A 23,584-nucleotide genomic window follows, 5' to 3' on the forward strand; every position below is an offset into this window, starting at 1 on the left:
TTTAACAACCAGTGGAGGAAGATCATTTCCTGCAGTAAAAGTACATAAGTATTATGAGCTTGATGTAGTTAAAGTATTGCAGTAAAAGTACATAAGTATTATGAGCTTGATGTAGTTAAAGTATTGCAGTAAAAGTAGTGGTTTGGTCCCTCTGACTGATATATTATTATATATGACATCATTAGATTATTAATAGTGAAGCATCAGTGTTAGAGCAGCATGTTACTGTTGTAGCTGCTGGAGGTGGAGCTAGTTTACACTACTTTATATACAGTTAGCTAGTTTAGTCCAGTGGTTCCCAACCTAGGGGTCGGGCCCCTCCAAAGGGTCAGCAGATAAATCTGAGGGGTCGTGAGATGATTAATGGGAGAGGAAAGAAGAAAAAACAAAGTTCTGATACACAAATGTTTCCTCACTATAATCATTCCTCCTGTTCATACTGGATATTAAAAGATCCTTCAAATGTGTTTTCAATGGAAGTGATGGAGGCCAAAATCCACAGTGTGTCCACACAGTCATTTAAAAGTCTGTGTGAAGCTTCTATTCAGCTTCAGCAGTCTGAGTTAGTCATATCAAGTGGATATCTGACACATTTACAGTCTTTTTAGCATCTTTGTGTTTCCTCGGACAGTGTTTCCCTGTTGAGCTGCAGGTGGAAGTATAGTAACAAAAAGAGGGACTTTGGCACTAAAAAGACTGTAACGTTGAAAGATATCTACTTGATTTGACTCATTTGGACGCTGAAGCTTCATGTTAGCTTGACCTGTTAATGAAAAGTGTCTCAAAGTGTTTGAACAACAGATCATCGCTGCTGCTGCTGCTTGTGTGACTGAAATAAATGACTCAACACAGACAGGAAACTGGTTAAAACCAGTGCGGTCTGTTGAGGCACACTTTCATTTCCGTTTCACAGCGTTCCCCCCCACTGCGCTCGGCTCACGAAAAGGAAGTGACATCACATTTCTGTGAATATTGTTCATCACAAACTGTAAACTGTACACGAGTGTGAGGACGGACTGTAAATGGTGATGAAACACGTTTCCAATCACAGTGCAGCAGTGTTTCTATTGGCCGACTGAGCCACATCCGCCCGGTTACAGCTGAACATCATGAGGATCAATATGCAGACCTACGCCCTCTGACCTCTGACCCCCAACCATCTCACTGCTCATGCCTGAACCTGACCACACGGGTGTGTCATGTAGATGACTGCCAGTCTGCAGATCCATCTACTCGCACTTCTCACCAAAAAACAGGAAACGTACGCTTGTATTTTCCTTCAAACTTTAATAGCAGTGAACAGCAAACACGACAAACATTCATACAACGGAAATGTGATGCGACTGCAGCTTCAGAGACACAAACGTGAGAAAATAATATCTGAATTATCGTCGTCATACTGTTTTTACATGTAAAACTGCATCTGAAACCTCTTAAAACATTTTATTTATGGTAGTATATCATGTAAATGTTCACAAATAAACTCAAAGCTTGTTTAAAAAAAAAAATCTGTAAATAAAAATTACATATTTACACATCAGTAACTCAACAGGAGCCACGTAGAAAACAACAACAACTGCATACAAGTAGAAAAACAAAATAAAAACATCTTAGTCACAATAAAATACAGAATAAAATATCTTGCTGTACAGTTCACTCTCAGTGAGTTTAAAAACAAACAAACAAAAAAAAAACACTGTGCAGCTCCAACAGTCGTTAGCTGTTAGCGTCGATGCCGCCACTGTTCTTGTGCCTTTGAGCAAAAGCACCAGGTCCTCTTGCAGCTGTGGAAGTGTGAACGTCGAGGTGGAGTGAGTCTGTTTAATAATGCTTCATGTTTTAGGGTTTAAAGCTGCTGTGAATGTCAGTTAAACAACAATCTGATGTCAAATATTACAAAAAAAAAAACTACATTTCCCATCAGCCCCCTCACATCCTGTTCTCCCTTTACACAGTAAACATGTTGCAGGTTTTTTTTTTTAACTATAATTGTACTCATGCATCTATAATTATTGCAGATGTAGAGACGTGAATGAACAAAGTGCACCTTTAAAATGAAACAGGAGTGTCGGTTCACACCTGTTTTCATACAGACTTACGGGGTCCAAACGTCCCCGTAAGAACTATTACACAGAAATATATAAAAAAAAGACAAAAACAAATAATTGAAGGAGACGTACCCTTTCATCACGACAGATCAAAGTTAACAGAGGTAGATGTTGACGGATTTAAAGATTCAGTTTTACCAAAAATGACAAAAAAAACCAACTTTTTTTTACTAAAATGCAGCAAAGATGAAATAACTTCACCCTGAACAAACACCAGAGTCACTGCAGGCAAAACACCAGCTGACGTTACTGTAGCTCCATTAAAAAACAGCAACAATTCAAGTAAAAGCAACTAAAAACAAACAGGGAGTCACCTTATTTTGTGTTACACAATGTAAAAAAAAAAAAAAAAAAATTTCAGGTAAATTACGTCATATTTTTAATTGTAAACGTGACTATAGCCGAAAGGTGAAAGGTCGTTTTTTTTGTTTCTTTACATCTTCCTGATGTCAAAATTACAGTTTAAAGAACAGATTCACAATTTTGTTGTGTCATAAAAACACCTGACTGCTGTTTGTTTTTTTTAAAGATACACTTGAAAAATTGTGAACACGTCCTTTAAAAAAGTCACTAAGAAGACGCCCGTCACCCCTTCTGTAACTAATATAGAGGTCGATGAGTGACTAAAACGTTCAGATGATGTTTAAGGGTCACATGACGTGTTAATCTCAGGGTTAAAGTTAAATTAGCTTAAAAAGGAGGTTGACAGATGACGTCGGGGTTAAACGTCCTGCTCAGGTTGCTGTAATTACGCAACATCCAGGAGCCCAACAGAAATGATGAAGGCGTAACTTGAAATAAGGTAACTTGAAGTTCAACACTCTGGTGAAGGTTTGTAATGCTCATGTTTGGGGTTTGATGACGGAAAAGTGTAAAAAATAATAATAAACACTGTTGTGGTGAAAATGAGTCACTGTCACAGTTTGTATGTATTGTATGTGATAATGACAATAACGGTACCTGCGCTAACGCTAATACGAGTCAATATGTCGGGATGAACGTCATCCAAACATTCAGTACCTGTTGAGTGTGACGTCATCTACAACAGGAAGTAGTTAAACTGATAAATATGTGTGATGAGGTAAACGGTTGTGATGTCGTCAGTGTCCGTGTGACTGTTTCAGGTCGACCGCCTTCAACCCCCTCAGTGGAGTTGGTTCAGTCCAGGCAGCCTCACGCTAAACCTTCAGGAAGAGTCCACCGGAGCTGTGGGGGGGGGGGGGGGGGGGGGAGGGGGGTAAACAACACAAACAATAAACAATTAAAGCTGCATTATACAGGTACATGTTCACATTATACAACTTTAAAAAAGTGTCATCATGTGTGAAAATACAGTAAAACTGTTCAGCTGGGTTCAGATCTCAATATAAATATATGGAAGTAAAAAGTGACAAAATTTTAAATTTATAGATAAAACTAAAAAAAAAAACATGACGTGATTCTTATAATCACAGAAGTGTTGTCTGATGTTTCTGTGAAGTTTGAGCACGTTTGTATCGTTTGTTACACAAACACATTTATTGTTGCTACAGTCTCCATTTCTGACATGTTTCAAAGCTTTTTACACTATTTTAAGTCCAGAATAGTCGCGTTAAATCCTCACGGTGGTTCCAAACTGTTTAGTTAAAGCTCTCCGTTGCTTTATTTAATACTGGCGCATTAATTTAAAACTGTAAACACACACCTGTTTCCAGCCAATCAGAATCTAGAATTTTAAGTGCCCATGGTATAAATAATAATAATTATAGTAATTATGACCCCCCCAAAAATATAATGTATTATTTGTTAATTATGATGAAAAAAAATTCTATATTTTATTGAAAATAAATAATACTTCATACTAAAGCAAAATAAACAGGCATTATCAATTATTTAATATAATAACAAATGTCATAATAATAATAATAATAATAATAATAATAAATGAAAAAAATAAAAATCTTAAAATGTCTAAATGACCTATTATCATGAATTAACTCTGTAAACAGTTAATTTTATTGACAAAATTATTGCCAAAAAGATTAAACTCAAGGTCCACTTACTAGCTTTTTCTGGTATCACATGGTCTTCATCAGCAGATGAATGGACAAACCTAGTAAGTGGACCTTGAGCCGGGATTGTTTACTAAAATTATTCATCAAATTAATAAACATTTTGCAGAGTTTACTTATTTGTATTAATTTACTTGTCATATATTATAAACAGTAAAACTATAATTCTAATTCATTTCATTTACCTTCTGTTTTCTCCTCTTCCTCCCCTCCCCCTCCTCCTCCTCCTCCGTCAGTCCTCCTCCTCTCCTTCACCTGGCCCATGCGTCTCTTCACCTCCTGCAGCAGCTCCTCCCTCCTCAGCCGCTCCCTGCAGCGCTCCGCCCGCTGCGCCTCCTCCCTCTCCTTCTCCTCCAGCAGCGAGCGCAGGAAGGTGGCGCTCACCACCTCCTCGCCTTCGCCCACCAGGAAGGCGTTTTTGAAGCGGTTGTAGAGCATCGAGGCCTTGTCCATGATGGCCTGGTTCGCCCGGTAGAAACGCATCTACGCACAAAGTTTAAACTCAGGTTGAGATATTTTCATAACGCTGTATTTTACGGGTTTTTTTATAGTAATTACCTGGAAAATTTCGTAGTAATTTGCAGATATTTAACTGTTAATTTTTAGGACGTTTTACAGAGAGGGGGGTAAAATTTGGTACAAATTATAAAAAAAAACTGAAAAAAAAGTCAGTTTAGTTGGTAAATGCAGATTCATTATATTTGGGTTCATATGTTGTTAATTTGCAAAAAATCTTAATAAATAAATAAATTAGACATTTGTCAATTCATCAACTGATATAAAATACTCAGTTTTCAGTGTGTAATTTTGTGTGTTAAACTACATATTAACATATTAGATCGTTTGTTTATTAGTTGTTTCAATAATTTCCTAAAAGTAGCTGCTGTGTCATTTGGTAGAATAAAAAGGAAATAACAGAAACAACTAAATATGCTAATGATGTTATTTGACACATAAAACTACACTCTGATTATTTGAAGTATTTTGTCAGTTAAAGAATTGCTACAAGTCTAATTTATTAAGAATTTTTGCAAATTAACAACTACGTATGAACCCAAATATAAAGAATCTGCACTTATCAACTAAACCAACTGAACACTTTTATATTTTTTCTTATAATTTGCAGCTGTAATTCTTTAATTTGCAATAATTTTCAGCTGTAATTCTTTAATTTGCAATAATTTGCAGCTGTAATTCTTTAATTTGCAATAATTTGCAGCTGTAATTCTTTAATTTGCAATAATTTGTAGCTGTAATTCTTTAATTTGCATTAATTTGTAGCTGTTGATTAGTCTGAACCATCGGTGGTGGTTCGGCCACAAGTTCATAACTTGAAGTCCGACAAGCTTCCTCGCACGTTCACTGTAAAATGTCCTAAAATTGAACCGTTAAATATCTGTAAATTACCAGGAAATGTGTGTAAAATTACCTGTAAAACGAAGTATTACTGATATTTTCTACGTTGTGTTTTCGTACCTTTCTTAATGTGGCGACAAGCTCGCTGTGTCTCTGGACGTGTTGAGACGTCACGTAAACCATACTGAGCTGATCCAACGCCATCAGACACTTACTGACGTCCTGGAACAAACAAACAAACAAACAAACAAACAAAGATAAACAGAAGGAATCTTGTAATTAAGACAAACTGAACTCTCTAATAACAACAACGAGATGTGATTTTATTTGGTTTGTTCCTTTAATATCAGCAGGAAAACAAACAATCATTGATCTGATCAGCGATCGATCAGAGCCTGTAGTCCAGTGTGTGTGTGTGTGTGCGTGTGTGTGTGTGTGTGTGTGTGCGTGTGTGTGCGTGTATGTGTGTGTGTGTGTGTGCGTGTGTGTGTGCGTGTGTGTGCGTGTGTGTGTGTGTGTGTGTGTGTGCGTGTGTGTGCGTGTGTGTTACCGGGTTGTCGGTCTTCAGGGAGATCCTGATGTCTCCGTGGATTCTGTGCAGCGTCGAGTCCGTCAGCGTCACCGTCGGATTCTTCTTCTGCAGCTTCTGATCCGTCTTCCCTCCGTCCGAGACGTCACACTTCTGTTTACTTTCTTCTTCTTCTTCTTCTGTGGTCGTCTTCTCCACTTCTTCTTCTTCTTCTTCTTCTGCGCCTGTTTGTGACTCTGCCTGCGGCGTTTTAATCTCAGCTGAACTTTTCTGCTTCGACTCTTCGTCTGTTTTTGTCGCCGTTTCTTCTTCGTCTCTTTGTGATTCCTTTTCTTCTCTCTTCTTCTTTTCTCTCGTTGTCATTTTTTCCGCCTCGCCCGTTTCATTCTTCCTCTCTTCGTTGTTTTTCGGCGTCCCGTCTTCGCCGTTCTTCTTCTGTTTCTCGTCTTCCTCGCTGCTCCTTTTCTCTACCTCCTTCACGCTTTTCTCTTTCTTCTCCTCCGTCGCCGCTCTCGTTCTCTCAGACCTCCTCTCCGCCTCTTCGGCGTTCCCTCTCTTCTCTTTCTCCTTCACCGAACTCTTCCTCAGTTCTCTCGTTTTTTCCGCCTCGCCCGTTTCGTTCTTCCTCGGCGTCTCGTCTTCGCCGCTCTTCTTCTGTTTCTCATCTTCCTCGTTGCTCTTCTTCTCCGTCGCCGCTCTCGTTCTCTCAGACCTCCTCTCCGCCTCTTCGGCGCTCCCTCTCTTCTCTCTCTCCGGCTCCTTCGTCTTCACCGAACTCTTCCTCAGTTCTCTTGTTGTCGTCCTTTTCTTCTCCTCTTTGCTCTTTTTCTCGTCTTCACCGCTCCTCCGTTGTTGTTTCTCATCTTCCTCGCTGCTCTTCTTTTCTTTCTCTACCTCCTTCACGTTTTTGTCTTTCTTCTCCTCCGTCGTCGCCGCTCTCGTTCTTTCAGATCTCCTCTCCGCCTTCTCTCTCTCCGGCTCCTTCGTCTTCACCGAACTCTTCCTCAGCTCTCTCGTCGTCGTCGTCGTTTTCTCCACCTCGCCCGTTTCATTCTTCCTCTCCTCCTCCTCCTCCTCTTCGTTCTTTCCTGGCGGTGTCCTCTCTTCACCGCTCTTCTTCTGTTTCTCATCTTCCTCGCTGCTCTTCTTCTCCGTCGCTGCTCTCGTTCTTTCGGATTTCCTCGGCGCCTCCTCGGGTTTCTTCTCTCTCTCCGCCTCCTTCGTCTTGTCTGAACTGTTCTTCTTCTCGTCCACCTTTTCCTCTTTCTTCTTCTTCTCCTCCTCTGCCGCCGCCGCCGCCGCCGTCGTTCCTCCCATCATCGTCTTCACCTGAACCTTCGCTCCCTGTCCGGCCGTCGCTTTCACGATCTTTCCGATTATTTTTCTCTCGTCTTTCTTCTCCTCGCTCTCTTTCGTCTTCGCCTCGTCTGCCGTTCTACTCGCCGTCGTCGTCGTGTTGATCTGATCGGCTCTGTCGGTCTTCTTCACCTCCGCCGTCTTGACTGTTTTATTCTCTGCTGTTTTGACCGTCGTCTCCTCTCTTCTCTCCACTGTCGCTCTCTTACCCATGAAAACCCTGACGTCCGTTTTCCTGCCGATCATCTTCGTCGATTCTTTCGACGACGTCTTCTGACTTCCCGCCTTCCTGATCTCGTTCTTCGCTGCGTCTCCGGCGTTCCTGATAGAAAAAACAGACGTTTAAAAAACGTCTAAACACGCTTTCTTTTAACCGCCGTGTGTGTGTGTGTGTGTGTGTTGAGTCTTACTGAGCGCTCTTCGTCGCCTCCCTCCTCTTCACTCCTCTCTTGGCCTTCAGCAGACCTCTCAGAGACGTCAACAGACTCTCCCTCTTGGCTGCCAGGCGGCGCTGCTGCTGCACGTGGAAGAAAAACATGATTCAGTTTTAAAAACATTTGCTTCCTGTGAGAATGAATGTTGTTATTGTATCAACCAGACTGATGTTCAACTCTCAGTCAATGTTTTAGTCAAATAATGTCCAAAGCAAGCACCAAACTCTGGAGGTCTGTGGGGATTGACTCGCTTTTGGAGCCTCAAGTGGTCGTTCAAGGAACTGCAGTTTTTGGTCAATCCTCATAGACCTCCATGTTAAAATGTCCAACTTTACAGCAGAAATAAACATGTTTACAGTCTGGTACAATAAACGGTTTTGGTAGCCTGAGTCCCGGGCCGAACCTTCGCGGTCCTTCACAGTCCTGATGGCATCCTTCCCTGGCTGTTGCTGCTTGTGCTTGTTGTTGTTGTGATTGTTTTTCTGCTGTCCCCCCTCCCCCTTTCCCTCTCTCTTTCTCTCTCTCAACCCAACCGGTCAAAGCAGATGGCCGCCCACCAAGAGCCGGGGTCTGCTTGAGGTTTCTACCCGTTAAAGGGGAGTTTTTCCTTCCCGCTGTCGCCAAGTGCTGCTCATGGGGGAATTGTTGGGTCTCTGTAAATTAAAGAGTTCGGTCTTGACCTGCTCTATGTGAAAAGTGCCCTGAGATGACTTCTGTTGTGATATGGCGCTATATAAATAAAAATTGATTGATTGATTGATAATTTCCTCTTTCATGATAACTGTACAGGGGGTGAATTTTTATATAACTCGCCCATTTAAATTTTATTAAGCCTGAAAGTTATGTATAATTAAGGACATGGTCACTTTGAGTGACACGTGGGTACCGTCACAGGCAAGTCGCTACCACGGTGACAGCATTGGTTAGGTAACGTAACCATGGCGTAACCCCTGATTCACAGAGTATAGCCGTAGCCGTCGCTATTTCAATGTGTTTTCAATTCATGAAAGTTAACTGTAACATTTTGGTCGCCTAAAAAGTCTTGTTCAGGGTTTGATTGTACTGAAAGACCCTTCAGTAAGAACATTTTAATGGTTTTAAACCTGTTTTTTGCCAGCAAAAAATAGCATTAGCATTATCACAGTTGTTGTATGTTTTGATTATAACAGACTACGGATGCAAATTAGCTTCAAGCTAACTCCGCTAGGTGGCTTGTTTCAGCCATTCGGTCCGCCTCTTTGCCCGTTTCTGATTGGCTGGGAGTTAGGCAGCGTCACACACTGCCAAGATGGCGACGGCCGGAGCGGCTCACTTTGAGCTTCAAAACCGCTCTTCAGAAACCAACGAGTGACGTCACGGTAACTACGTCCATACTTTTATAGTCTATGGTCCAAATAAATGTTCCAATGCTCCATCTGACTCCCATTTAAAAAGCATCAACTTTCTCTCTGGAAACACTTAATCAATGTTTCCATCGAGTCATTCTGGTCTCAATCTCTAATTTCAGGTCCTCTAACAAGTGTGCTGGTGGTCATTTTAGAATTTATTGCTCCGTTGATAAGATCTGAAGGCTTAAAGTGTTGGCGTTGATTGACAGTCGGCTCACCTGCTGTACATCATGTTTGTTGTCCTGCTGAACTACCGAAAAAATGAAGAAAATTCTTTAGATTTGTGTTTATTTAAGTTAATCTGAATGACTGTGGAGTTTAAATATGATACAGAAATTAAGACGTTATGATTTCAGGTCAAACTAAGTGTTTTTTTTTGCAGTGTGGGGATCATCAGACTCGTTGGTTCCTCAGAAAACTGGCTGGATGCTACAAAGTCTCTTAAATCAGATCTGTTGGTATGAGAAGCATCTTTGAGTGCTTGTTGCAAGTTTTTTTGGAATCCAACAAACTAAAAGAGATTCATTTTCTAGAAAAGTGAACTTTAAAAAGGAGTCTCACCTCCTCGTCCGCAGGGCTTCCTCCCTCCGTCTCCTCCGCTGTCGTCGTCTCTTCTATCGTCTCTTCTGCTTTCCCTTCATCGGCTGCGTCCTTTGTTCTCCTCGTCTTCATCCCTTCGCTCTCTGATGACTTCTTCTCCTCCTCTGTCATCTTCTTCTTCGTCTCTTCTTTCTTTCCTTCCACGCCGTCCTCCCTCTCTTCCCTCTTCCTCTTTGTTCCTTTGCCCTCCTCTCCCTTCGTCGGGGGCGCTTCTTTCTTTTCTTCCGCGGCGTCTTTTTCTCTCGTCCTCGTCTCTCTCCTCGTCTTCTTCTCGTCACTGTCGTCTTGTTTTGCTTTCTTCTTCTCCTCCTCCTCCTTCTGTTCCTCTTTCTCAGCTCTCCTCGTCTTCATCCTTTGGCTCTCAGCTGATGTCTTTTCCTCCGTTTTCTCCTTTATCGCCTCTTCTTTCTTTCCGTCCTCGCCTCCGTCCTGCTTCGTTTTCTTCCTCTCTACTTTCTCCTCTTCCTCTTTCCTTCTCTTGGTTGCTTGGGTCTGTGTTGTCGTCTTCTCTTTCTTTCCTTCGCTGCCGTCCTGATGAGTTTTCTTCTCTTCCTCTTTCTCTCCTCTCTTCCTCTTCACTCCTCGGCTCTCTGCCGACTCATTTTCTTCTTCCGTCTTCTTCTTCTCTTGTTCTTTCTGTCCTCTGTCGTTCTTGGATGTCGGAGTAGAGTTTGGTTCGGCGGTCTCCTGTTTCTTGGCTGTTGGCAGCAAAAAACCCCAAACTGTTTAAAACAACTTCAACCTTGTTTGATGCACTTATGTGGAATTAGTCTTCAAGATAATTGATTGTTTGTATATTTAAATAAACAGCCTGTTTGTGTTACCTGAAGGTGTGACAGCAGGACCAGCAGGTGTTCTCTTCTTCTGCTGTTCAGCATCGGCCTGAAAACCAACAAAATAAAAGAATGAATCCAAAGACTTCATCTGGATTCACACTCACTTTTTATCATTACGAGTTTGGACGAGTTCCTTTGGGCTTTGTGCTACATTATAAATCCCTAAAATAACTTCAAGTCCAGATGTTGTGATGTGTAGCACAACAAGCTAGCAAAGCTGTAAACAGAACAGCGTTCCTGCACATGCTCAGTAGCGTCTGCCTTACCTTGACGACACCAAGATTTCTGGCTTGGTTTGCAGTTTTTAACATTGTCGATTGAAGCTGAGTGCTGACTTTTAAATGTTCTTCCTTTGCTCTAAAAACAATTACTTCAGTTTTGTTCACTGCTCTTACTCAGCGCCTGTATTGGACCAGAGTCCCCTGGTGATACGGTTATGTAAATTTGTGTGTCATCTGCATAACTGTGGTAGCATATTTAGTTGTTTTCCATAATCTGAGCCAGTAGGGAGCATGTAGATGTTGAACAGAAGAGGCCCCAGACTGGAGCCTTGGGGAATTCCACGTCAATTACTGTAAAAAGAAAACTGAATCGTAGGTTATCGTTTGATGTATTTCTTGAGTATATCATACATGTTTCAGATAGTGTTGAAGTTCAGTTTAGTGTTAGTTTGTGTGTATTATGTATATTCTAAACTTAGTTCTTTGCTGTGTAAGATGAGGCAGTTGTGTGTTTAACAGTTAAGTTTATTCTGTTATACTTTTACCTGAGCCGGTGATAAGATAAACTACAGTTATGTAGATGTTTATGTGTAAAGCTGATAAGCTTTTAAAGGATAGTGTGGTTTGTCCTTTATTTAATAGAGTAGTAATGTTATTTAGTGATGTTACTTGGTGCTTATGTGCTGTATATATGGTGGTGAAGACAGACTGTTCCTAGGTTAGTTGAACTTTTGACTTGTGTTTCTATCTGAGGGTTGGTGACCTGTAAGGTTAGTAAACAGATTAAATTCTGTACAAGTAGTATTTAAGGGACTGGTTAACCTTTCAGACAAAGAAAAGATAGCTAGGTGGTATCTTTGTCTCCAGAACTATGATGCATTATACTTCTGATTGTATTATTTGATTACATTGTTTCATAACCTAACAATGCTCTCTTTGTGTGTTTATTGAGTGATCAGCAATTTCCCATTACAGTAATTACCTCTAGACACAAAGTAGTCCTTGTCCTTTAAGTAGGATTCAAACCAGTTTAGTTCTGTGCCAGAAAGTCCCACCCAGTTTTCCCAGTCTGTCTAGTAATATGTTGTGGTCGACCGTGTCAAATGCAGCACTGAGATCCAGTAATACTAACACTGTAATTCTGCCACTGTCGGTGTTTAAGTGTATGTCATTGAAGACCTTAACAAGAGCAGTCTCAGTGCTGTGGTGTGGTCGAAATCCTGACTGGAAGACATCAAGACAGTTGTTCCGTGTTCAGCTTTTTCAACGATCTTGCTTAAAAATGTGAAGTTTGATATATGGACCTATAGTTGCTCATTAGTGACGTGTCTAGATTGAGTGGCCGTACACAGAACTACTCTCCAGAGACTGAAAACATGATGCTGTTATTAGTCTTTGGAGCCGTTTCTAAACAAACTAACGAGACCAAACTCTTCATGATGAAGTGCAGCAGTGTGACAACGGAGGAATAAGATATATCAGCTTTCATACACACACACACACACACAATACCTGTTAGTAGATCAGTTCATTGTTGGTTTGGATCCAAACATGAGATTTGTTGATGATAAGACCTTTGATAACATTATGTTCATGGAACAAGAAAAGGTGGAACTCAACTGTGAGGGAACTGCAGCACCTGGACGGTGTACAGCGCGACACGCTACAGTTATCTTTTAGTTCATCTTCAAAAAAAGGCAAATGTTTGGGTCCATTTTGAATTTTATATCTTAATAATTTGCTTTGATTAAGTATTTGCTCCGTCAAAGAGAGTTTAACAAACAAGAGCAGCTGAACAACTTTTTTAAGAAAAAGAGTCAAAATTCTCTGATTCAAGCTTCTTAAATGTGATTATTTTCTGGTTTCTTTAATCCTCTATGACAGTAAACTGAATATCTTCGGGTTGTGGACAAAGTGATCAACGTTTTTCACCATGTTATGGACGAAACACAACAAATCGATTGATCAAGAAAATAACCCATACATTAATTGATAGTGAGAATAATTGTTAACTTCAATCTCAATAGTGCCTCCTTTCTATTCATTCGATCATCTGTCTGTCAGTTATGGATCAGCAGCTGCGTCGTTACCTTGGACTCGGCTGTTCTGCTCCTGGTCGTAGCAGAACTCGTCGTATCTGTTGAACTTTCAGCCTTTTCAGAAGCTGGTTCGGAGTCTGTTTTCTTCGCCGGAGCTTCGACGGCGCTTCGGGTTTTCCTCTCGGACGTGACGTCACGTGTCGTTCTGGCAGCAGCGGGTTTACTGTCGGGAGCGTCAGCAGCATCTGGAGCAGAAGCTTTGGAACGAGTCTTTGTTTCAGCCATGTTTGTTGTTGTCTGTAGAGACCAACAAAACATATTTATGTCTTTAATGTACTTCCCTTCCTCCTATTCAAGACCATGCAATATGCCTGAAAGCTCTCAAAAAGGCCCTTAAGTATGGATCCTTGTGATGCTCACAGAGAAAACTGTCAAATGTTTGCAATAATATGAACAGATACAACAGTTAAAAGTTGTCACAAACCCTCGTACCTTGCTTTTATTCTCTGCAGAAGTGGTACTTGTAGTTTTTTCTGGATCTCTGGCTGCTCTGCTCCTGGTGGTAGCGGCGCTCTCAGTAGTTGAGACGTCTTTTGAAGCCTGTTCAGGAGTCTGTTTGGAGTCTGTCGGAGCGATTCTCGATGAAGTTCTGGTTGGAGTTTTAGCAGCAGCAGCAGTTTCCTGTTGACTTGTGACTCTGCTGGGAGTATTTCTGCCGGCAGCCGCTCTACTGTCGGGCCTCGTAGGGGCAGTTTTACTGGGACTTGATTGAGCCGGGGAAGATTTAACAGGTGTGGTTTTATTAGCAGGAGGTGATTTAGTGGGGGACGTTTTACTGGCAACGGTTTTTGAGCGAGTTTGTGTGGCTGTTTTGGATGGAAACTGAGGAGACAACAGAACAACGGAGGTTAATTACAACCAAAAATTACTGTATCGTTTTGAATATAAGACTGTTTAATCTGGACGTTATATTTCAAAAAGTCATCAGACAATAACATCTGAGCATTAATGTTGCTAGACTAGCGAAACTGCTTCCAGTCTGTTTACAGTGATTCTGTTGGAGTCAGTCAGCACTAAAAGTGTTTGGTTAGCTCATCTAAATGGAAACTGATTGGTTATTAGAGGCTGAGAGACACTGACTTTACGTTTCATCCCGACTCCCGGTGTGTTCTGGATCTCCCACATGCCCTCGTCGAAGCCTCTGATGCGAACGCCGCTGCCGTACTTCTTCTTGTTGCCGGCGAAGGGAACGACGTTCTCCGGAGGGAGGTTACCGCTGAGGACGGAGGACAGAACAAAAACACATTTTAAAATCAATCTATGAAGTCCATACTCTACAGAGGAAGTGATGTCACTGCTGACCGGCGTGTACGTACATCTGATGGGTCCCGAAAAAGAAGACCGGGATTCGCTTCTTGTATCCGTCCTCCGACTTACAGATCTGAGTGAACACATGTGATTATTACACATCAGCACAAAATAACGTGTCCACTTATTGACAGGATGAATATATGTGTGTGTGTGTGTGTGTGTGTGTGTGTGTGCGTACTCTGGCGGGCCAGTGAGGGAAGCCCTTCATCTTGGCGAACACCAGGTCTCCTGATTTGAAGCCGTCAAAATTTCGTGGCATCCTGCTGCGTCAGAGCTCGGTCACACGGAGGGAACTGAACCGACAACCTCCGCACAGGTCAGCCTGCGAAGAAAACAGAGCAGAAGAAGAATTTCGCCTTTCGCCTTCTCGAACATGAACTTTACATCATTATTCTGACAACATGACTTGGTTTTCATTTACAGAAACGTTACAGGACCTTGTGCCGTGTTTATCCTAACAAAAGAGGCTCAAGATTACAGACTGTGTTAAAAACAATCTCTCACCCAGAGACAAAGTTAACAGCTGTCTCGGTGAACAATGATGCCCGACGTACAAACATCTGGATGTGACTAAACTGTTCACCAGAAGCTGAGCATCGTCTTCAGGATCGCCGCTATAAATTACCTTTTGCTCTGTGAATATTTGATTCATGAACAAGTTCGATGCCAAGAAGATAACGTCAGGATTTATGGACCCAGAACTGTGTTGACAGGTGCCATAATTTCATAGAAACATTAACTGAATTCATGAAACAAAACTGCATGAGTGATTATACTGAACACTTTCAAAATGTACCATTAAAATTGAATTAAAAAGGTCAGTTTTGTCTGCTGCTTGTTCAAACATTATCCTTTTTAAAATAAAGACTTTACACACAAACTTATAACATGTAGCTTCAGTAAATTATGACTTAATATGCTTTGACAGACAGGTTCACAGTGTTTCAAGTGTGTCTTAAAACAACAGTCAGGAGCCCAAATGAACTTGAAGCATGTTTTTCCTGCTGTAATCATTCCTCCTGTTCATATTGACTTTAAATAAAATGTATTTAAAGTTTATCTTGAAGCTAATATGAAGCTTCAGCGTCCAAATGAGTCAAATCAAGTAGATATCTTTCAACGTTACAGTCTTTTTAGTGCTAAAGTCCCTCTTCTTGTTACTATACTTCCACCTGCAGCTCAACAGGGAAACACTGTCCGAGGAAACACAAAGACGTCAGATGTGTCAGATATCCACTTGATATGACTAACTCAGACTGCTGAAGCTGAATAGAAGCTTCACAGAGACTTTTAAATGCATTTGTATCTCCTATTTATCTTTTAATGTCCAGTACGAACAGGAGGGATGATTACAGGGAGGAAAACCTCTTTCACTATTCATATAGACACCTGGCTGTTTTAAGACACTCTTGTATTAACTGTGGACCTGTCCTTCAATAGAGAGACTGATTATTTTATCTTGCTGCTGTTTGTCGTCATGCTGATTGGACCAAACAGTAACGTTGCGTTGTCTCAATTAAGTACACAATCAAAACTAAAGGTAGAAATAGCTCTTTCACTTCGGTTTCCATAAATTAAACAGTCTGTAACGTTAAGTGTTGCATCACCAGTTGTGAAACCGACACAGAAGCTCAGCAGTTTCGCTTTTAGCAGCATGTTCACTCATTGTTTACAAATACAGACATGTTAGCACAGATGCTAACCTCAGCTAACTGGCAGGCAGCTCTGACAGAGGGATTAAAATCTGAGTTCGGTTTTATTCCGCTTGTATTTAACAGTTTATCAGCTCACTTTACCTAACGGTAACCGGACGACGATCTCCTGGAAATGTACCTAAACGTCTCGGTGTTTCCTCGGTACGGGAGGCTTCTGGTTACTAAGCTACGTCGCCATGTTTGCCGCTATGCTCATAGACATATATGGCCATGCTCGTGTCACGTGATATTCGATGGTTTCCCGCCGGCTGTTGGAGCGTACCAACCAGCTTCGACTGTACCATCTTGGAGGGGAGGAATATGAGCCTGAGCTGTACATTTTTTAAAAGTTCATTAAACCTTCATTTTTGTACGCAAATAAACCATAATTTTCACGACTCTATATTTTCGAGGCATACTAAAGTCTTTTAAAGACTGGACATCCAAGCAGCTTTTAAACCTGAACTGGAATCAAGTCTAAAGTTAAAGTAAGTTTGTCTTCAACTGTGAAAATAAATTAAATAACGTTAGCTTTTCTTCAAGACTAGAGTTCAAAAACGTCAATGTCAAGACAAACTCTTAAAACAAATTTGTTCCCCAGCGGTACTTTGAAGTCATAGACTGTATATAAATATATCTTTATATACAGTCTATGTTTGGAGCTAGTTTCAAATATATGACATTTAAATTTCATACTAAATGAAAAAGAAAGGGAGTCATTGGCTGCTAACAAAGACAGAAAACACTTTAAAAAAAAAAAAAAAAAAATCTAAAAACAATACAGCATGTTTTTAAAAATGATGATCAGTAATGTAAACCTGCAGTGTGGAACTTTTACATAAATGAACGTCTGTTACATTCAAGCCCTCGCCCATGTGAGTTCACATGCTGATTAAACCTATCACTGCCAGGTAAATCTCTCTGTATTTCACAGTATACAGAGTTTTTAAATCTCATGTCAGTGGCGACATTCCTGTGCTGGCCGTTTGAATGTGCACCAGAGATTTCCTCTGGCCAAGCGGCTAACTTCCGGTTAGCTCTCTGCTAACTTGAATGGGGATAAAATAGCTTAATCGTGGGGCTCTTCTAGACTTTCCAAATGTTATCAGACCAAATGGATCAAATTCTGATAGTGAAAGGAGTCATTTCGAGGAGATTGTGCGAGGCTCAAAACAATTTATCCACTGTTTTAAAGCTGCAACAGTTGCGATGGAGTAGGCTACGGTGGAACCTATGACGTAAGCATGTGTCAACAGTGTTTTTGTAATTACTCTCACTGCCAGAAGGGGGAGGCAAAAGTCCAGCACCACAAATTTAAACTAAGCTTCATGTTTCATAGTATAAGCTAAAACATGATATGGTACTCAAAATTTCTTCACCCCACTTCACATTTTAGGACTATAAAGTGTTAAATATAATTAAATGGATTTGGCACAGTTAAGAAAAAAAAAAACAGTTTAGTGTCAGTGAAATAAATTTAATACAAATATTTTTCAACAAATGTATCAAAAAATTATTAGCTATAGTTAACAGGCTAATTCAAGTCTTTCTCTCTGCCTGTTAGCATTTCATAGGGCTGGGTATCATTACAAACTTGTGATACAACTGCTGATACAACATGTTCCTCTACTGATACCAAAATGATACCTTTAATTGATACCTCACTTGGAAAATCATATTTTCTAGTAAAAAAAAAAAAATAAAATAAATGTTTTCACATTAATCAAAAGAATTAAAAGTTCTAAAACTTTCCTAAATAAAATACAGTCAAATATTGCCAGTTTTTTAATTTAAATCAGGAACTATCTTATGAAAGAATAAGTAGACAAGATAACGGATCTGACAAGGTGTTCATTGCCAGCTTTCGGTACTTGACAATGATACTGTGGGACACACTTTGATCAGTGCCAAAAAAGCATGAACATTTGATACCCAGCCCAACCATTACATAGTTATTATTTCCTGTTTATTTTAATGTATGATCATTTTCTTATATTTGACTTAACAGTCATAAATATTTCGGAAGCAGAGTTTGCACTCTTCTGGGACATTCACCGTTTATCCCACCATATATTTTTGTCTTTAACCTCACATTCGCATTTGTAAACACAGTCACCGTTGGTGGCTTGTTTCTAGTTCAAAGTCTCTAAAATGAGACGCCAACAGTGCAGAGATCAGAGGTTCAGTGTCATCCATGCAGACGTTCATACTCCAGACATTGTGAGGCACTTTGGCTGTAATCCTCCATCAAACAAACTGTCCAAAGGCACAGCAACAACTCATCTCAAACATGAAGCAACATGAAATTGCTTTTTAGTCGCTGCCACTGTCACTGTCACTGTCGTCCTCTTCCTCCTCTTCTTCTTCTTCTCCTCCTTCCTCCTTTTTCTCAGTTTCATCTACAAGTCCTGCGAAGAAGTCATTGTCTCCGTGGGCTTTCTTGGTGAGAGACTTCATTCGTCCGTCTTTCTTCTTCCTCTTGCGGTATTCGTTGACAGTTGCATTGGGTAAACTGGAAATGTCCCAGAACTTGATAAGCTGGTCATGGCCGCAGCTGGCCAGGAAGCGAGAGTCCCAGGACTTGGCGAGCTCTTCGATGGGTTCGCCAACGTGCTGCCCAATGCATCCAATGACCCGGTTAGGAAGGAGGTTGATGGCTCTGATGGAGGACAGACAGAACTTTACTATCACAATAATACATGTTAGTAACTCGCCAGATTGTGAGAAACTAATAAACTAAGGATCAAGCCGGCAGGGACAAGAGAAACAAGCAAATACCAGAGTGGATGTAACCTCTATTGGTTTGTCGACCAGAGACGAATTTCTCTGTAATTTAGGCTTTGGAAGGCAGGAGTTTTGGACCTTTTTGTCGGTAAACTTTCAAAAACCCAACTCACCGAATGTACCCGTCCATGGAGGCAGTGCACATGATGTTGTCGGTGATGGGGAGGATGCAGTCCACCGACTCGGCCTTGACGGCGAAGCGGTCGCTTGTGGCTCCGAAGCCGTTCCAGTTGAAGATGTAGATGGTGCCCTCGCTGGAGCCGCAAACCACCTTCTTCCCCCGCTTCATCAGCGCCACTGACGTCAGATCGCCACTCTGGAACTCCGACAGCAGCTCGAACCGCCGCCTCTTGATGTTGAAGACGCCCATGGTACCGTCGCCACTGCATCAGATTACAGCAGATCAATTTAGAGCTCAGATTTAAGAAGACCATTGAAGAAAACTCTACTTTTTGGTGCGTTCAAAGACGCTCTGATATGTAAGGTTTGAGACGCTACGATACAAACAAACACTGAATGTCGTCAAAATTATCATGTGAATTTCAGCTTGTTGTTTGGCAGCCAATACTGAAATCCATTGTTGAAGTGACAGCTCCTACTTACAACTCACATGTTTTCTGTGACGGATAACAAATTTAAACTTTCAGGTCTCTCCTCATTGATTTTCAAAGTGACTTGAGATTTAATAGAAAACAACGGCAGCCTCAGAGGAAGGAAATCATTCTAAAACCTGATGCACATGTGTGTTTAATGGGATATAAAATGAAAAAAACACTGTTATGGTCCTCTAACTGCAAACAGCAGAGAATCCTGTTACTTAATAGTAATGATCCAATGGTCACATTACCTGGCAGTGAGTAGGATCCTCTTGGCCTGGTCCACAGCGATGTCACTGATGTAATCCTCATGATGTTTCAGATCCATGACGGCCGTCCCTTTCCTCATGTCCCACACCTTCAGAAACAAAGTAAAAAACAAAGACAGTTATTATCTTGAGGATGGAAAAGATGCAAAACAAAAGTCACTGCGACCACTTTGATGTCAATGTCTACAATTACGGCTGGGAGATAATTAAATATATACTGACTTCTGGCAGAACTGTAAAACCGCCGTCCCTGAGGTGAGCATATCTGACCCCTCCCACCCTGATCTATCAAGACCAAAACCTCACACCACAAGAGGTTTCTTCCTGACTGCAGCCTCATCAACAAGGCAACATGCACTCTGTCCAACAGATACTACATGTTATATTAATGTAAAATCTATAGTCTTATATTTTCACATCTGTGCTTTTTTCACTAACATGGCGTGTTACATTAACGCAACTTGTATTATTATTATTAATCACACCCTCCAAAATGTTTTTGTGATTATTGCAGCCAAAAATACTTGATTTTGCAGCAGCTTTTCTTAAAAACTGCAATACAATTTGCAGTGTTCTATGTGCTCTTTCTTTCTTGAATTGGTGTTAATTATTGCGATCACAAAATAGCAATTTCCTGGAGGAACTGATAAACTGCAAAAAATTTAAACCAGTAGCAGCTCTTCTCTTCTCACTTAGAATATGTTTTACATACTTTTATCGTAAATTTCATTCTCTTTTATACATTATTAATGATTACTTGATCTTGTGTATATTTTTGACTGTTGTACAACATAACAACAAGGTAAGTTCCTTGTATGTGGAAACCTACTTGGCAATAAACCTGATTCTAATGACCATCAAGTACCCAGTCTGAACCATTGAAAGACCAGTTTGGACCATTAAAACACAGACTGAACCAGTTTAAAACATTTAAAGACCAATCTGGACCAGTTTGAACCATTAGTTTGGGCCATTAAAAGATCACACTGGAACATTTTGAACCATTAAAAGACCAAATTGGACCAGTTTCAACCATATTGGGTCAATGTGAACCATTAAAAAAACAGATTGGCCCAGTCTGAACCATTAAAGACCAGTTTGGACCATTAATAGACCAGATTGGACCAGTCTGAACTATCAGCTGGTTCCAGTTGGATGTTTTACTAAGACCAGCTTTTGGACCCTCTTTGGTACTCTCTGTTCGGACCTTCAGGGTGCCTCCGTCGTCTCCGGTCGCCAGGATGTTCTGGTCCACCAGCAGCAGGCTGTTGATGGGGGCTCCGTGCGCCCCGCGGATCCTGGTGACCAGCTGTCCGCGCTCCACGTCCAGCAGGTGGACGGCCTTGTCCCGGGAGACGCTGTACAGCTGCAGTCCGTCTGCAGAGAAGCGCACCTGGCGGCAGGACTTCATGTGGTGTCCGGACGACCACAGTTCCCGGTTCTCACCCTCCGTGCAGGAGTAGGAGAAGGCGTACACATCCCCGTCCACGTCCCCGCACACCAGCATGTCCCTGCTCGGATGCAGAGCCACCGTGTTGGCGATCGCCTCCAGCTGGATGTCCTGCGGGGTTTCTCGGATCTTCGGCCCGGCCGGCTCGCCTCCGTCCTCGTCTTCGTCCTCATCTGGGTCCGTGTCTGGGTCTCTGCTGGTTTCTGGAGCGTCTGTCTTGTCCATTTCTGGAGGATCTGCGACTATGGACGCGGGTTCAACATGTTCTGCGGGGGCTGCCATGATGTTGTCTTTCTTTCTTCCTCTACGCTGAAATGCGGCAGCGCTCCTGGTTAAAACCGGTCATACTGCCCCCTGCTGTACTGTACAAACCAGACAGCCACACAATGACAATACAATCCTCTCTATACATTACAGACGTTTAAAAAAATAAATTAACAGAAAATGAAATAAATTAAGATGTAACAAAAGAATAGAGCCACACTCCCATCTCACTTTCAGTCATGTGAGACGAGAGATTCTCCATGTAGTTGATAAGAGGTTGCCATAGTTTGTATATAGGCTATAAAAATCTTACTCCTTAATGAGTAGGTTATCTCCTCCAGAGGTGCAACAGGGGCCACAGTCCAGCTGGCAGTGAGATATCTGACCTCCATTTCATTGCAACACATTTTTTGGCAATGACAAGTAGGATTTCTGTAATCCTGATGGAATGACTGTAAGATCAGAATTTGAGAGGCTGCCCAAAAGGCATATCTCAGGATCCATTGGGAAAGCAACTCCATGAACTGTGGATAAAACATCACAGATCATCTGCCAAAAACCTTGTAGTTTACTTTACTACACTGCCAAGTGGAATGAAACAGTGCTCTGTACTAGACCACATCTGGAACAAAGGGGTGAAAGATTGGGGTTAAATCAATGTAGCTTAATAACAACAAATAAATACATTGTTACTAATCTATGTCATTATTGTTATAATAACCATCACCGTCATTAACATTAAGTGAGCTTCATTGTCATTATACCATACAGGATTGCATAATGAAATGCACACAGAAAGTGTATAAATAGGGCAAAGATTTTAAATTACAATAGAATAAAAAATAAAACAGAACTGAAGGAAGAAACAACAACAAAATACACTTACGTTTACAAGTAAAGTAGGTAACTTGTTGCAATGAGGTTAGCTGTTAATAATAGCAACATTAATCCAAAGTAGATGATATTACACTGACTATATGGTCATGATATCTTCTTCTACAGAACCACATGTTTCTGTGAAGTCCTGTACTCATTGTAAAAGACATCCACTGCTGCATTAATCCACACTTTGCAGGTTGGTGTATTAGAGTCCACTCAATCATTTACAGTAATTGGTTTTGTTACCATGCACATTGAGAGAAAATATGTTTAATTAAGTTGCTGCTTGGATCTCAAAGACTACATTTGGGGTGTTAACTGCATATGTATTTTACTATAAGTTAATTAATATACCTGTTTTCCCTTCCTTTTGATCTTGCAGCCATATGATGCTTTAGTTTTTTTCTGCTTTTGTGTGTCTATTTTGGGTTAAAGAGAAAGGATTCATTGCATGTTTACATACATAATTCTATTTAATTTGATGTATTAACTTTATGTGTATTTTACTATTAAATCTCTGGGATTTGTAATGTATCTCTGCATACAAGCATTTCAATCACAGGAACACTGAAGGACTGAGAGCTTCCCATGTTGTGGGAAACAACACTCGCTCCTCACTGCTGGGACTTTACTTCATATAAGTGCTGGAGCAGTTTCCTGTTGCTTGAATCAAATTCATTAAAACTTCAACTTGTAGCAGAGATGACAAACCAACAGCACCCCCAAGTGGCCATTTCACCACACTACAAGCAAAATAACTGACGAGCTGCTGTACACCTCATCAAACAATGCACGTCCTTCTTTTTTAAAAATGAAACTATATATATATATATATATACATACATACATATATATATATATATATATATATATATATATATATATATATATTAGCTATTTTTAAAGATTTACACCTTCAAAGGGAACCAACGGGCTTAGGAGCAGACAGGGTGTAAGGTGTGAAGTATTACAAGAAGGACAAACACATTACTGGTTTGGGTCTTTTAATGGAATTTGTTGATAATAACAAAAAGGTTTATCATTTAAACAAAAACTTTCACAATATAGTTTGAAGTGATCAAACCGTTGACCCTAAAAAGGTAGAAGAAACCAGAATGACCTGATTAATGCAGAAATGATAAAAAGAAGGTAATAAAAAAGTATTACGGATGAACAAATGGGAGAAATTGTGAGGTGACATTAAACCTTCTCACTTCGTCTACATCATTTATCTTCCTGTCATCACTTTCACCTCCTACATATTTTACTCTTTTTCTCTCATTTTTTTTGACTTCTGATATTTTTGCTTCAAGCGCCTCAAAGCCTTTTTACTACACCTGTCTTTTCTTTTTGTCTTCC

General features: G+C 40.8%; 2 protein-coding genes across 6 annotated transcripts; both read right to left on the reverse strand.

Moving 5' to 3' along the window:
• Nucleotides 1-1,267: 1,267 nt before the first annotated feature.
• LOC122974066 (hepatoma-derived growth factor-related protein 2-like) lies at nucleotides 1,268-16,243 on the reverse strand. Of its 5 annotated transcripts, none has more exons than XM_044341916.1 (14): nucleotides 16,086-16,240; nucleotides 14,468-14,611; nucleotides 14,295-14,359; nucleotides 14,059-14,194; nucleotides 13,411-13,800; nucleotides 12,970-13,215; nucleotides 10,647-10,704; nucleotides 9,784-10,520; nucleotides 7,811-7,917; nucleotides 6,990-7,722; nucleotides 6,066-6,563; nucleotides 5,636-5,737; nucleotides 4,345-4,642; nucleotides 1,268-3,314 (listed from the first exon to the last, which is right to left on the reverse strand). In XM_044341916.1, the coding sequence occupies exons 2-14, from the start codon at nucleotides 14,546-14,548 to the stop codon at nucleotides 3,295-3,297; spliced, it is 3,471 nt and encodes a 1,156-aa protein (XP_044197851.1). In that variant the 5' UTR covers nucleotides 14,549-14,611; nucleotides 16,086-16,240; the 3' UTR covers nucleotides 1,268-3,294. The 5 variants fall into 5 exon arrangements, with proteins under 5 accessions (XP_044197851.1, XP_044197849.1, XP_044197850.1 ...); XM_044341914.1 differs by having other exon boundaries at nucleotides 6,066-6,416; nucleotides 6,651-7,722; XM_044341915.1 differs by having other exon boundaries at nucleotides 6,066-6,873; nucleotides 7,138-7,722; nucleotides 16,086-16,239.
• A 1,201-nt stretch (nucleotides 16,244-17,444) lies between these two features.
• wdr55 (WD repeat domain 55) lies at nucleotides 17,445-21,552 on the reverse strand. Its single transcript, XM_044342082.1, has 4 exons — nucleotides 20,840-21,552; nucleotides 19,615-19,721; nucleotides 18,881-19,150; nucleotides 17,445-18,642 (listed from the first exon to the last, which is right to left on the reverse strand). Exons 1-4 carry the CDS (start codon nucleotides 21,362-21,364, stop codon nucleotides 18,297-18,299), a joined length of 1,248 nt encoding a protein of 415 aa, XP_044198017.1. The 5' UTR covers nucleotides 21,365-21,552; the 3' UTR covers nucleotides 17,445-18,296.
• Between the last annotated feature and the right edge of the window lie 2,032 nt (nucleotides 21,553-23,584).

This window comes from Thunnus albacares, chromosome 22 (assembly GCF_914725855.1).
Source record: "Thunnus albacares chromosome 22, fThuAlb1.1, whole genome shotgun sequence".
NCBI classification, from domain to species: domain Eukaryota; kingdom Metazoa; phylum Chordata; class Actinopteri; order Scombriformes; family Scombridae; genus Thunnus; species Thunnus albacares.